The sequence below is a fragment of the Lynx canadensis genome, chromosome E3, assembly GCF_007474595.2.
Source record: "Lynx canadensis isolate LIC74 chromosome E3, mLynCan4.pri.v2, whole genome shotgun sequence".
NCBI classification, from domain to species: Eukaryota; Metazoa; Chordata; class Mammalia; order Carnivora; family Felidae; genus Lynx; species Lynx canadensis.
This window is the reverse complement of record NC_044318.1, coordinates 21,718,782-21,730,895: the sequence shown is the minus strand read 5'-3', so window position 1 is coordinate 21,730,895 and position 12,114 is coordinate 21,718,782. Positions and strand designations below refer to the sequence as shown.

Here is a 12,114-nt window from a genome sequence, read left to right as displayed (position 1 = left end):
GGGCCCAGCCGGGTAAAGCGCGTCAAAGAGGCGCGAGAAGAGCCGAACTCTGCATCTAGGGGAGGGCCTCCGCGGCACCATGGCAACGGAGCGGCGGGAAAGCAGGAAGTGCGTCACCAGGGGAGGGACTAATAGGTGACATCCACCAATGGGAGTGCCGCGCCCGCGTTCGCCCCGCCCCGCAGGAGGAGCCGAGGCCGCCTTTCTGCCTGGGCCGCCGGCGTCGGGGGCTACGCCGGGGTACCGCGGTGGGTAATCCGGGCGCGGGGCCGCGAGGCTGCCAGGGATGGAAGAGGGCCGTGCAGAGAGGCGACGGAGGACGGAAGGTGGGGGTCAGGCCCCGGGGTCGGCCCGTGTCTGTACCGGAGTGTGGCGCTGGGGGCCCGGGGGCTTGGGGCTCCTCATTTCCTGATGAGGAAACTGAGGCTCAGAGAGGGGCAGGAAGGCAAAGTAGGCTGGAACCTAGGATCCCCGGCACACATTGTTAAATCGTAGTACCAGGTGGACAAAGCGTTTTGCCCCTAATATTAGGTGAAAAAAAGCAAAATACAGAATTCTGTCCGAACTGAATACGTAAAATGTCGCCTTTGTGGACCACCTCAGTTATCTCGCCGCCCTCTGCCCTTGTCCTAGAAATCCTTACTTTGTGCAAGTCCACAGCCTCGTATTTTAAAGCCCGGAGGCCAGACGTGGTCAGAATCCCGAATTTCTCGGATTTTCGAAAGGAATATGATGCATATATTCGATGTTAGGTCATACCTTCAATTGGGGTCTGGGGCAGCCTCTTGTAATCAAATACACTAATATTTTCACAGCTAAATATGTGCGTATTTACATCAAAGGAGGTAGAGAACCGCCATACAGAGTCTCACCGTAGGTCAGGTTTTCAAACTTAAAAGATTTTGGTTTTAGGACGTCTTTTGATTTGAGAATTGTAGGTAGAGCGGTCCTGATTTAATTGTAGGCTCCTGTTTCTTGCTTACCTGGACAGTTCCTGAACTGTTTTGCCACCCTTATGTCCATCACCTGGGCCTTCCGTCTCTCTTAACTCATCTTTTTAACATTTTTTTTGGCTGGTATGTAACATATTTACATCCTTTTTTAATCAAGATATATAACATATCTGGGACTTCGGCTCGGGTCGTGATCTCACGGTTCGTGGGTTCAAGCCCCGCATCGGGCTCTGTGCTGACAGCTCGGAGCCTGGAGCCTGCTTCTGATTCTGTGTCTCCCTCTCTCTGTCTGCCCCTCCTCTGCTCGCTCTCTGTTTCTCTCTGTCAAAAATAAATGTTAAAAAAAATGTTAAGACCTATAACATATCTATAAAAATGTGTGCAACTGTAAATTTAAAGAATAAAAATAAAAGAAACACCCATATATCCAGCATCAGGTTAGGAAATCGAACAATTCCATATCCGTAATGCCCAGGTTGAATCCTTTCTTCCCGTCACTAAAGACGACCGCCTCCCTGTATTGTGTTACCTAATCCCTTGTTTTTCTTTGTGGTTGTTACTATGCATCTGTAATGACTACCGCGTATGTTTTGCTAGGTTTTATATTTTATAGAGGATCCTAATCTATATTTGTGTGACTTTATTTTTGCATGTAACATTACATATATGAGATATGTCCATGTTGACGTGAGTAGCCCCATTTCACTTACTTTCATTGCTTCGTTGCTATTTTGAATTCCGTGGCCTGATTGTAAATGGAGGCGTTCTTCAACTGATTGCCATTTAGACGGTTGCCAGATTTTTGCTATCACATGGTGATATTTTTGCTATCACACATTTCCTGAGGCAGATGTGGAAAAGTTTCTGTAAGTTATATACCTAACCGTGGATTTCTGGGGCTACCCGGGTTTGCTATTAATATCGAATCGTCTGAAGTGGTTTATAAGAAGAGTTTACCCTTCACCAGCCTCAGCCATTCTGAAGACTTTTTGCCTACACCTGGGGATGAATAAGACATTAATCACCGTGGCTTGAATACTCATTTGCCTGATGACCTTGAGATTGAGCATCTTTTAATGTATTTATTCATCATTTGTGCATCCTCTTTGAACATTTCTGTTGCTGATTTCTCGCTTACAGTTGTCTTCCCCTTACTGATATGTAGGGATTCTTTGTGTGTTCTGAGTATGACTCTTTTGTGGCTTCACTGTGTGTCAGATACTTTCCAGTTTGTAGCTTTTCTTCTCTCTTTCTCTCCCACCCTCTACTGTTTTTGGTGAACAGAGGTTTTTAATTTTAATGAAGTAGAATTTATCGGTATATTCCTCTATGGTTTATGCTTTCTGTATCTTTTTAAGAAATTCTTCCCTGCCTTTGGCTCATAAAAGATGTTCCCCGGGGTGCCTGGGTGGCTCAGTCAGTTGAGCGTGCGACTCTTGATTTCAGCTCAGGTCATGATCTCAAGGTTCATGGGATTGAGCCCCATGTCGATCCTGCAGAACCTGCTTGGGATTCCCTCCCTCTCTCTCTCTGCCTCTCCCCTGCTCTCTCTCTCAAAATAAATAATTAAACATTAAAAAATAAAATAAAATCTTGAAAAAAGAAAGATGTTCCCCTATATTGTTGTCCAAAAGTTTTATGGTGTTTCCTTTCCTACGCTCTTCACCCTCCAAAAGATTTTTATGCATAGTCTGAGGTGAGGGTTGGGCTCTCTGTTTTTTCACACAAGGGTAATCTGTTGCCCTGGCACCTTTTATTGAAAAGCTTGCTTTGCTCTGGAGTTCCATTTCTCCAGCGTATCAGGTATTCATATCTGTGCGTTTCTGTGTCTGAGTTGTCTGTTCTGGCCCACTGGTCTTCTCTGGTCCTTGTCTGTACCATTGTCACACATTGTTCCTTACTCGAGCTTCAGAATAAACTGCTAACTCGTGGAACAAGTCCTCCTGCCTTTATCTTCTCCCAGAATGGCGCTGCTGTTTTGCCTTTATTTTTCCATGTAAATTTTGGAATGATCTCATCAAATCACTCACAGACACAAGAAGCCTTTTGGGATGTTGATTGGAATCACACCGGATTCCGTTGCATTGGCTCAGTTTGGATTTGAAAGTGGTTGCTTTCAACATTCCATCCTTAAGTATGATGGTCACTGTAGGGTTTTGTCGGTATCTTTAGTAGATAAAGGAAGTTTCCTTCAATTCCAAGTTTGTTAAGAGTTTTTAGTACCAGTCACTGTTGAATTTTATCAATCGTATTTTCTGAATCTATTAAGATGATAGTAGGCTTTTTCTTCTGTATGCTGTTAATGTGGTGGCTCACACTGATTGATTTTTTTCCAGCTTTATTAAGACATTATTGACATAGAACGTTTGACTGATTTTTAAATGTTAAACTGCTGCCGGGATAAACCCAACTTGGTTACCGTATATCATCCTCTTTACGTTGCTAGTTCAGATTAACGTTTTGCTTAGGACCATTGCAGCTATGTTCCTGAAAGATACATTTTCCTTTCTTTTGAAGTCTCTGTTAGATTTTAATGCCCAACATATGTCAACCTTATCAGATGATTTGGGGAGGGTTTGCTCTTTTTGGGGCTCTGAGATAGTTTTGTGACATTTGAAATCACTTCTAGAATGTTTGATAGGACTTCTTGATAAATCTTTCCGGATCTGAAGTTTTCTTTGTTGGGGGATAGATTTCCCACAGTGTGTCTTCAATGGTTATAAAACCTGTTAGGTTTTCAGATCATTCTTTAGTTGGTTTTGAATGGATTTCCTATAACTTTGCCTATTTAAAACTCATGATTATTATAAGTTGTTTATGTCTCTGCAATTAGTGTTCCTTTTTCATTCCAAATATTGTTTATTTGTTAGTCTTCTCTCGGAAGATCTTGTCAGAGGTTGGTCGCTTTTATTGTGTTTTTTTTTTTCTTAAATTTTTAAAAATGTTTATTTTTGAGAGAGAGAGAGATCGATTGTGAGCTGGGGAGGGGCAGAGAGAGAGAGGGACCCAGAATCTGAAGCAGGCTCCAAGCTCTGAGCTGTCAGCACAGAGCCCTATGTGGGGCTCGAACCCACAAACTGTGAGATCATGACCTGAATGGAAGTCAGAGGCTTAACCGACTGGGCCACCCGGGTGCTCCTATTATGTTTTTTTTCAAAGACTAATTTTTGTTTTGTTGATCTCAGGTATATGCTAATTTCATTAAATTCTGCTCTTTATTATTTAAGTTTCTTGAAATTCATGAAGAGGACTCAGGGGAGGAAAAGGGTTGAGGAGGGGGAAGGAGGAGTCCAATTTAGGATCTGTCGAGGCTGCATTTCCGGTGAACTGTTCTCAAGGAAGTTTCGCAGGCAGGCAGAGAAACTGGCCTTGAGCTGGCGTGTCTTCCTTCCTCCGAGGTCCAGCTGATGTGCTGCTTGGAAAAGAAGAGCGAGCGACAGCCCGCCTTCTTGTGTGTCTCCTAGTCCTGTCTCCTTTAACCTCATCTTCTGCCTTAAAGAGAGCTTTTTATTATCCCCATCTTTCGGACGAGAAGACTGAGGCTTAGGGAGATGAAGCTTGTTAGCTAGAAATGTTTTCGTGCCGTATTTGCCCAAGGTAACAGCCAGTTTCTTGTCCGGTCATGGCATCGCCTGGAGTGTGTATTAAAACCTCAGAATTCCAGCCCCTCTGCAGCCTGAACCTCCAGCGAAGGGGCCTGGGAATCTGTATTTTTCACGCACAGATTAGATGATTCTTAAGATGGAGCAGGTCTGGCAGACCCTGGTCTCCGCACCACGTGTCTATTTCTAAACCCACGCCCTTTGCCTCCGCACGGTGCCACCACTCCGTGGCAAGGGCAGGCTTTTTGATCAGGACTCATGTGATGCTTTTATCAGCTCTGATCTCTGTGGTTTGTGGAAAGACGATGTTTTAGTAGAGAGCAAGAGATTGAAAAAACACCCCACAGCGACAGTCGTTTCATTAGCGGTTTGGGAGACGAGGAGGAAGCTAGCACTGGTTAAGCCAAGTCTGCCAGGAGTTCTTCAGGCAGCACACACCGTTCTCGTTTTATCGTGAGAAAACGGGGCCTCGGCACACTTGGTCCCAGCGAGCCTCGTGAGTGGCCGAACCAGGCTTCAGAGCCAGAACTGCCCAGTAGTAAAACTAGCCGACACGTAGGTAGCGCTCAGCCTGTCGCCAGGCTTTCACAGGTCCTACCCCTTGAACAGCGAAATTCTCCGGTGGACGTTCTAGCGGTGGGCTCACCTTGTAGGTCAGAAACCGGGCCACGCCCCCTTTCACACACTTGGGTGAGGAGCGGGCTGCGTCCAGGCGTGCTGGCTGGCTCCAGACCCCCACTTCTTTCCGCCCCCCCCCCCCCGGACTAGTGTGCTTGCCCCTGACTTGCCTCCTTTCTGCTTCTGTGCTCTTGGGCGGGATGAACTGGGGTCTGCAAGCTGTCACAGAGCGGTAGTTGTGAACGCAAGGAAGCACAGACCCCAGAACTTGGCTTTCGAGCGCTCAGAGGTGACTGGGTGTCCTTTGCTTCTTTTCTTAGCGCCTTCGTGCACGCAGGGCGGCGCGCGGAGAGCGGGCATCATGACCGACGTCCACCGGCGGTTCCTCCAGCTGCTGATGACTCATGGGGTGCTGGAGGAGCGGGGCGTGAGACGCCTGCAGAAGCACTGCTATCGGGTCCATGGCCGTGAGTACCGTCTCCCTGTCCCCAGGGTGCCCGGGACCGCGCCATCGGCGGCTGGTGACACGGGTGTGAGCCTCGCCACCCGTCAGGCAGCACGCCTCACCTGGGCGTGCAGGTCTCCTCGGGCTCGCGCCAGCCCGTTTCTCACCTCCTCTTTGACCTTTTTTTTTTTTTTTTGTGAGCAAATCTGACATTTAGCCCAGTCGATGGGAACTTGAAGCGGCCTAGCTGTGGTTCACACCAGGGCCCCAGCATCTTCTCCAGCCTGCGTTTCTTCATGTCTCAAATGAAGATAATTAAGCATCCTGGACACCGTGGAGGGAGGGGGGTTCGGAGGGTTAAGAGACATGATGCGTCCAGAGTTCCTGGCCAGGCCCGGGGAACGCGCTCCCTTGGCCGTGGCGGGTGAGAGGGCCGCTAGGCACAGTGGGTGAGAGCACAGCCCTGGACTCTGCCAGACCCGGGGCAAGGGCCGCCCTGCCCTGTGCGGGGGGGTGGGTGCTTGAAGCATCTCCTCAGTGGGCTGCTCAGAGGGGAGGGGAGGTAACACAGGCGAAGCACTCAGGCCGGGCCGGGCTGAGTTTTCAGTGACGGGAGGGAGCCGTAGAAACAGCAGAAAGGATGCCAGCATGCCAGTAAGGTCCGCATTGGTAGCTCTCGTGGAGTTGAGCGTCAGTGCGGGGAGACCTTGTTGTGTGAAAGAGGAAGTGGATGAATTTCACTCGCTGCACGATGTCACTGCGTTAAGCTTTTTGTAAAACCGGGATTCTTGTTGTTCGTGAACACACGCATCTGCGCATAAAGACGTAAGGGTGCACCGGAAGGATATGTGACCGACACACTTGTGAGGTGCTTGCCTTTGGGGAGACAACAGAAGACACCTTTGTCTTTATCCTCTTTTGGTCTTTCATGAAAGGAAAAAAAAAAGAGTCGAAGCAAACAGGGTATTAGTAGTGTGGCCTAATTACAAGCGTCACTTCTGAGGAACGGGAGTACAGGTGTTTGTTTATATTCTTTGTTTTTGTCTTTCTGTCTGCGTGTTTAGTTTTCAAGAGAAGAGCAGAAACTGCATAGAGGGGAGCCAGCCAAGAGGGGGGAGGAAAGGTATGCGTGGGGCGCCAGGGTTACGGGTGAAGGCACACGAGAAGAGGGGCCGCATTTAGGGACCGGCGCCCGGGGCACAGCGGAAGAAGCCAGATCGAGAGAGGTGAAGGGTGGATGGGAGCAGGAAGGGCGGGACAGAGGGTACGGAGACAGGCGCTTTTCCGTGACGAGTGGGAGGGAGAGCAGAGGGTGCGTAGCTTTGGGGGGACTGGCCCCTCGAGGCATCCCGTGCGAAATTCTGGGCCTGCTGGTCCACGCTGACAAGTGAAATGCTTGCAGTCGTCCTACGGTGAGGAAACTTGTGTAACTTTGTGTGATCCCATGTATCCAAACTTCGTTGACCTGCGCCTGACATCCTTTGGGAGACCCCAGGCAGGAAAGCACGATGTGTGGGAACGACATATGTTCTTTTGGCGTGTAGGCTTACACATCAGGGACAACCTGTCGTATAGACACCGCGGTGATGGGGTTTCTTTTGTACTTAGTTCCGGGGACAGGGTGGACGTCTGGAAGGACTTGAAGCAGGGAAAGCACATCATTAGTGCTGTGCTGGAAGACTCTCCTTCTGGTGAAAGCATATACCCGCTCTACTTGGCCGGCGCTGGGGTGAATAGAGGGCTTTGGTGAGGGCCTCCTTTATGGAAAAGGAACATTACATCTGCCAAGCTAGCTGTCCTTGCTCTGAAAAAACACACGAGGATTTTAACCACCCACCCCTTGGTATGCTCCAGTGAAGGGCATAAGAATGTTTTTCTTAGTTTTTTGACTACATGGCAGTTCATTTCTGTTCGCCTTCAGTTTCTCACGTAAGTCCTAAATGTGGGCTTTAATGCTAATGGGGAAGTTTCGTAGCTCACTGCAAGGAGCCACATGCTGCCTTAGTACTAAGAATGAAAGTGTTTTTGCCTTTGTTTGACCTTTAAAGCTGTTATGACCTAATTTAGGAAAGTCCTGTACAATATATCTAGGAATTAATTTATTCTTCATGTTTTATGTGCCCTATCTGTGCGTCAAGATAAAGTGACGGCTGGGTCATCAGGATAGAACTGTAGTTCATTTTCCCCTCCTAGCCTTCATTTAAAAAAAAAAAAAAAAAAAAAAAAAAAAAAAAAAGCTTTTTCTCAAGGAGTGTTGTTATTTTAGAGATTTTAAAGCAAGGAACGTTAGAAAGAAATTATTCAAATTAAGTAAATACTTACAAGACCCGCCATTATTATCTGTCTTTTGAAGAGATGCCCAGGAAAGTCCCCTTTTACCAACTGGAAAAACACTTAGCTTCTAAGATAATTATGAAACAGAAGGGTATTTGAGTCTGCGAGTTACTGTGATTACAGTTTCCCATGGATTTTCATCCAGCTTATCAAAAATACTTCCTATTCTGGGCTCCGGTTTGGGCTGTCTTCTTCCCGTCACTAGTGGGAGAAATAAATTCCCCAGTTCTCTTGGCTAGCGAGAGTTCAGATTTCGTTCTGGCATGCTGGCGTAAAGCCTCGTGTCTGGACTCTCCGAGTGGCACCGGGGACCCGCGTGCGCGAAGAGGGCACCTTGGGTTGCGAGGCAGAGCTTGTGTACGTGCATGAGGTCACGCAGCACTGCCCGCCGTGGCCTCCTGTGGGCCAGGGCCCCGTGCTAGGGACTGGTGACATAGACACACAGCTTTTGCTTTCGCCTTGGGTTTCGTGAGTCATTCAGACCAGACTTGTGATTCCAGGATAAGCCTCCCTTGACGGAAGTAGGGACAGGAAGCCTAGGGAGTGATGGTTAAGAAGACTTGCATTTGAGGATTTCCACTTTTGACCAAGATAGAGTAACAGGGACCGATTTACTTTCCTGTCTGAAACAATTAAAAGACGGACAAAATATCTGAAACCCTAGACTTTGGTCAGCGAAGCACAGTGATACCTTAAGAGATGGGCAGTGAAGGTTTTTTTCCCCTCCTGACACCAAATATGTGTTGTCTTTTCCAGCACCTCCTCTCCAGTTCTCTGGACACCAACTGGATGTTGGTCAGCTCGGTTCTGACACTGTTTACCGGGAGTTGGGGCCAGATCTCACGGTTACAGGGTTTCGCCCCACAAGGCTGCCCCCATTTCGGACGCCAGTCTCAAGTCTGGGCCACCTATACTTCTGACTGACCGGCTAGCAAGTGGGGAGTCCCATGACCCCTTCCTCAGGTTCAGTAATTTGCTAGAATGGCTCACAGAACTCAGGAAAACACTTGACTTACATTTGCTGGCCTATTATAAAGGATATAGCTCAGGAACAGCCAAATGGGAGAGATGCCTAGGGCAGGGTGGCCTAGGGAGGTGGGAGGGGGGCACGGAATTTCCACGCCCTTTCCGGGTGCTCTCTCCCGGCACCTTGATGTGGATCTCCAAATGCCGTCATTTGAGGGTTTTCATGGAGATTTCGTTACAGATGCGTGGTCGATGATGAACTGGCCATCAGTGATTAGCTCCCTATCTAGTCCCTCTGTCCTTCCCCGAGATGGGGATGAGGCTGAAAGTTCCAGGCTTCCAATCAAGGCTTGATCTTTCTGGCAGCCAACTCCCATCCTGAAGTTCTTTAGGGACCTGCCAAGAGTTGCCTCATTAGAACAAAACACTTGTGTTACCCTGATCGCTCAGGAAATTCCAAGGGTTTTAGGAGTTCTGTGCCAGGAACCAGGGATGACAACCGAGTATCTTTTTTATGCCACAGGCAAGAAGGGAATGAGCACTACAGTTGCCTCGGCTCACTTCCCTGAGCCCGTTTTCAGGTCACGGGGCGGGGCGGGGCCGGGGGGGGGGGGGGGGGCGGAGAACCTGAGCAGAACTAAACAGACTGGCTGAGCTGAGGGGATGGGGATGGGGGCTCAGGGAGACCAAAGCGCTGGCAGGTCAGAGCAGCAGAGGGGGTGTGCAGAGAGAGCTGGAGGTGGGGGCTGTCAGCTGAGGGCTGAGCTACCCGGTGAGCAGCCTGAGGCTGGGCAGAGATGTGGTGGGAAGGATAAAGAGAGGGGTGGGGGGCGGGGGGAGCAGAATCAGTCAGTTGAGCGGCTGACTCTTGGATTGGTTTTGGCTCAGGTCGTGATCTCACTTTTCTAGAATTCGAGGCCCGCGTCAGGCTCTGTGCTGACGGCTCTGTGCTGTGGAGCCTGCTTGGGGTTCTCTATCTCCCTCTGTCTCTGCTCCTCTCTGTCTCTCACTCTCTCTCTCTAATTACATAAATACATAAATAAAAAATAAATAAATAAACAAACAAACAAACAAATAAATAAATAAATAAATAAAGACTAAGAGTGAAGCAGTGCCTGATGTCCACAGGGCTGGGAATCATGCCCGCTTCAGGCACAGCGGCTTCCCTGGTGAGTTCTGCAAAGTGTTTAAGGAAGAGGTGCTACCAGTTCCACCCACGCGCCTCCAGAAAGTTGAAGACAAGGGAACGCTTCCCAGCTCGCTTTCTGAGGCCTGAATTATCCTGATACCAGAACTAGACAATGACATTGCGAGGAGAGAAATCCAAAGACCAAGGTCCTTCATGAATATAAATGCTAAAATTTTAAACACACAGTTTTAGCAAATCTAATCCAGCAATATATAGAAAAGATGATACAATATGACCAAGGTGGGGTTTAGCCCAAGAATGCAGGGTTGGTTTAATATTTGAAAACCAACCCATGTAGTTTGCCATATTAACAGACTAAAAAAGAAAAACCATGTGATTGTGTCAGTAGTGCAGAAGACGTATTTGACAAAATCTGATATCTATCTTGGCATGATGCCCCAAAGGTTTCTTACAGGAAACTACCGGGGAGAAGCAGATTTACAGGACAGGCTTAGAGCAGGAGAGAGGATTCAACAACTCTGCAGAGTTTAAAAACCTCACATGTATTCTTGACCAAAATCCCTTAGCAAAGTAGGAAAAGAAGGAAGGTTCTTTAACCTCCTAAAGGGGTTCTGTGTGCAACCTTCAGCTTCACATCATACATACTTCACTGTGAAGACTGAATACTTTACCCTAAAATCAGGAGCAAGACCAGAATGGCCATTCTAACAATCTCTGTTCTAGCCAGTGCACTTAGGCAAGAAAAAAGAAAAGGCATTCAGATTGGAAGGGAAGAAGTATAACTGTTGATTGAAAGACATGATCTTCTATGTAGAAAATCTGATGGACCTTCAAAAAAGCTACTAGAGCTGATAAGTAGGTTTGGTAAAGTGGCAGGATACAGGATCAACATCCAAAAGTTTGTGGTATTTCTATATGCTTGCAGTGAATCATCAGCAATTGAAATTTTAGAAAGTACCATTCAAGATAGCATTAAAAAATACAAAATACTTAGAAATAAATGTGACAAAAGTCTGTAAGGCCTGTGCACTGAAATGCACGAAACATTGCTGAGAGAAGTCAAAGAAGATCTAAATAAATGGAGACACGCACCATGCTCGTGGGCTGTGAAACCCAATACTGTTAAGATAATCCGTTCTCCTCAAGAGTTGGTCTGTAGATTCAACTCAACCCCAGTCACATCCCAGCAGCACTTTTTGTAGAAATTCACAGACTGATTCTGAAATTCACATGGAAATGTAAAGGACCTAGAAAAGCCAAAACAATTTTGAAAAAGGCAATCAAACTTGGAGGGCTAACACTGATGAATTAAAGCTAATTACGAATGACTACCTGATCTTGAGACATAATATATAGCTCCCCTATCAAGACAGTGTGGTATTGACTTAAAGATAAACTCGTAGAAGAGAGAGTCTAGAAATAAACCCACATGTGGATGGACAGCTAAGTTTTGACAAAAACGTAAAGGCAGTTCAGTGGAAATATTCTTCAAAAAATGATGCTGGAATAATAATTGGATAACCCCATGTTTTAATGACTCTCGAGCCATGCTTTGCACCATATACAAAAATTAACTCAAAATGTAACATAGACCACAACGTAAAACCTGAAACCGTAACACTTACAGAAGAAAATGTAGAAGAAAACCTTTGTGACCTTGGGTTCGGCAAAGCTTTCTTGAGTATAACACAAAGGTATGATCCGTAAGAGTACAAGTTGATAAATTGGGCTTCAGAATTTAAAAATTCTCTTTAAAATACACTGTTTAGGGAATAAAAAGACAAGCAAAATACTGGGAGAAAATGTTTGCAAATCACAATCCAATAAAGTACTCATATCCGGAATATAGAGAACTCCCTAAATCCAACAGTTAGGAAACATACAACCAAAAAAAAAAAAAAAAAATGAGCAAAAGACTTGAACAGACACTTCGCCGAACAAGTTCTATAGATGGCACATAGGCACGTGAAAAGCGCTCCGCTTCCTGAGGGCAACGCAAAATGAAGCCACAGTGAGATATACTACACGCCTGTTAGGCCAAAATTG

The 12,114-nt window shown here is 46.9% G+C and overlaps 1 protein-coding gene across 2 annotated transcripts in view; it reads left to right on the top strand.

Moving 5' to 3' along the window:
• Nucleotides 1–202: 202 nt before the first annotated feature.
• NSMCE1 (NSE1 homolog, SMC5-SMC6 complex component) overlaps nucleotides 203–12,114 on the top strand; it is a 30,838-nt gene continuing 18,926 nt past the window's right edge. Inside the window, exons 1-2 of one of the 2 annotated variants that reach the window (XM_030301517.1) lie at nucleotides 203–326; nucleotides 5,494–5,640. In XM_030301517.1, the coding sequence (XP_030157377.1) occupies nucleotides 287–326; nucleotides 5,494–5,640 (187 nt within the window). In that variant the 5' untranslated portion in view covers nucleotides 203–286. The remainder of the gene's footprint in view (nucleotides 327–5,493; nucleotides 5,641–12,114) is intronic. The other variant, XM_030301518.1, reaches the window with a different exon arrangement.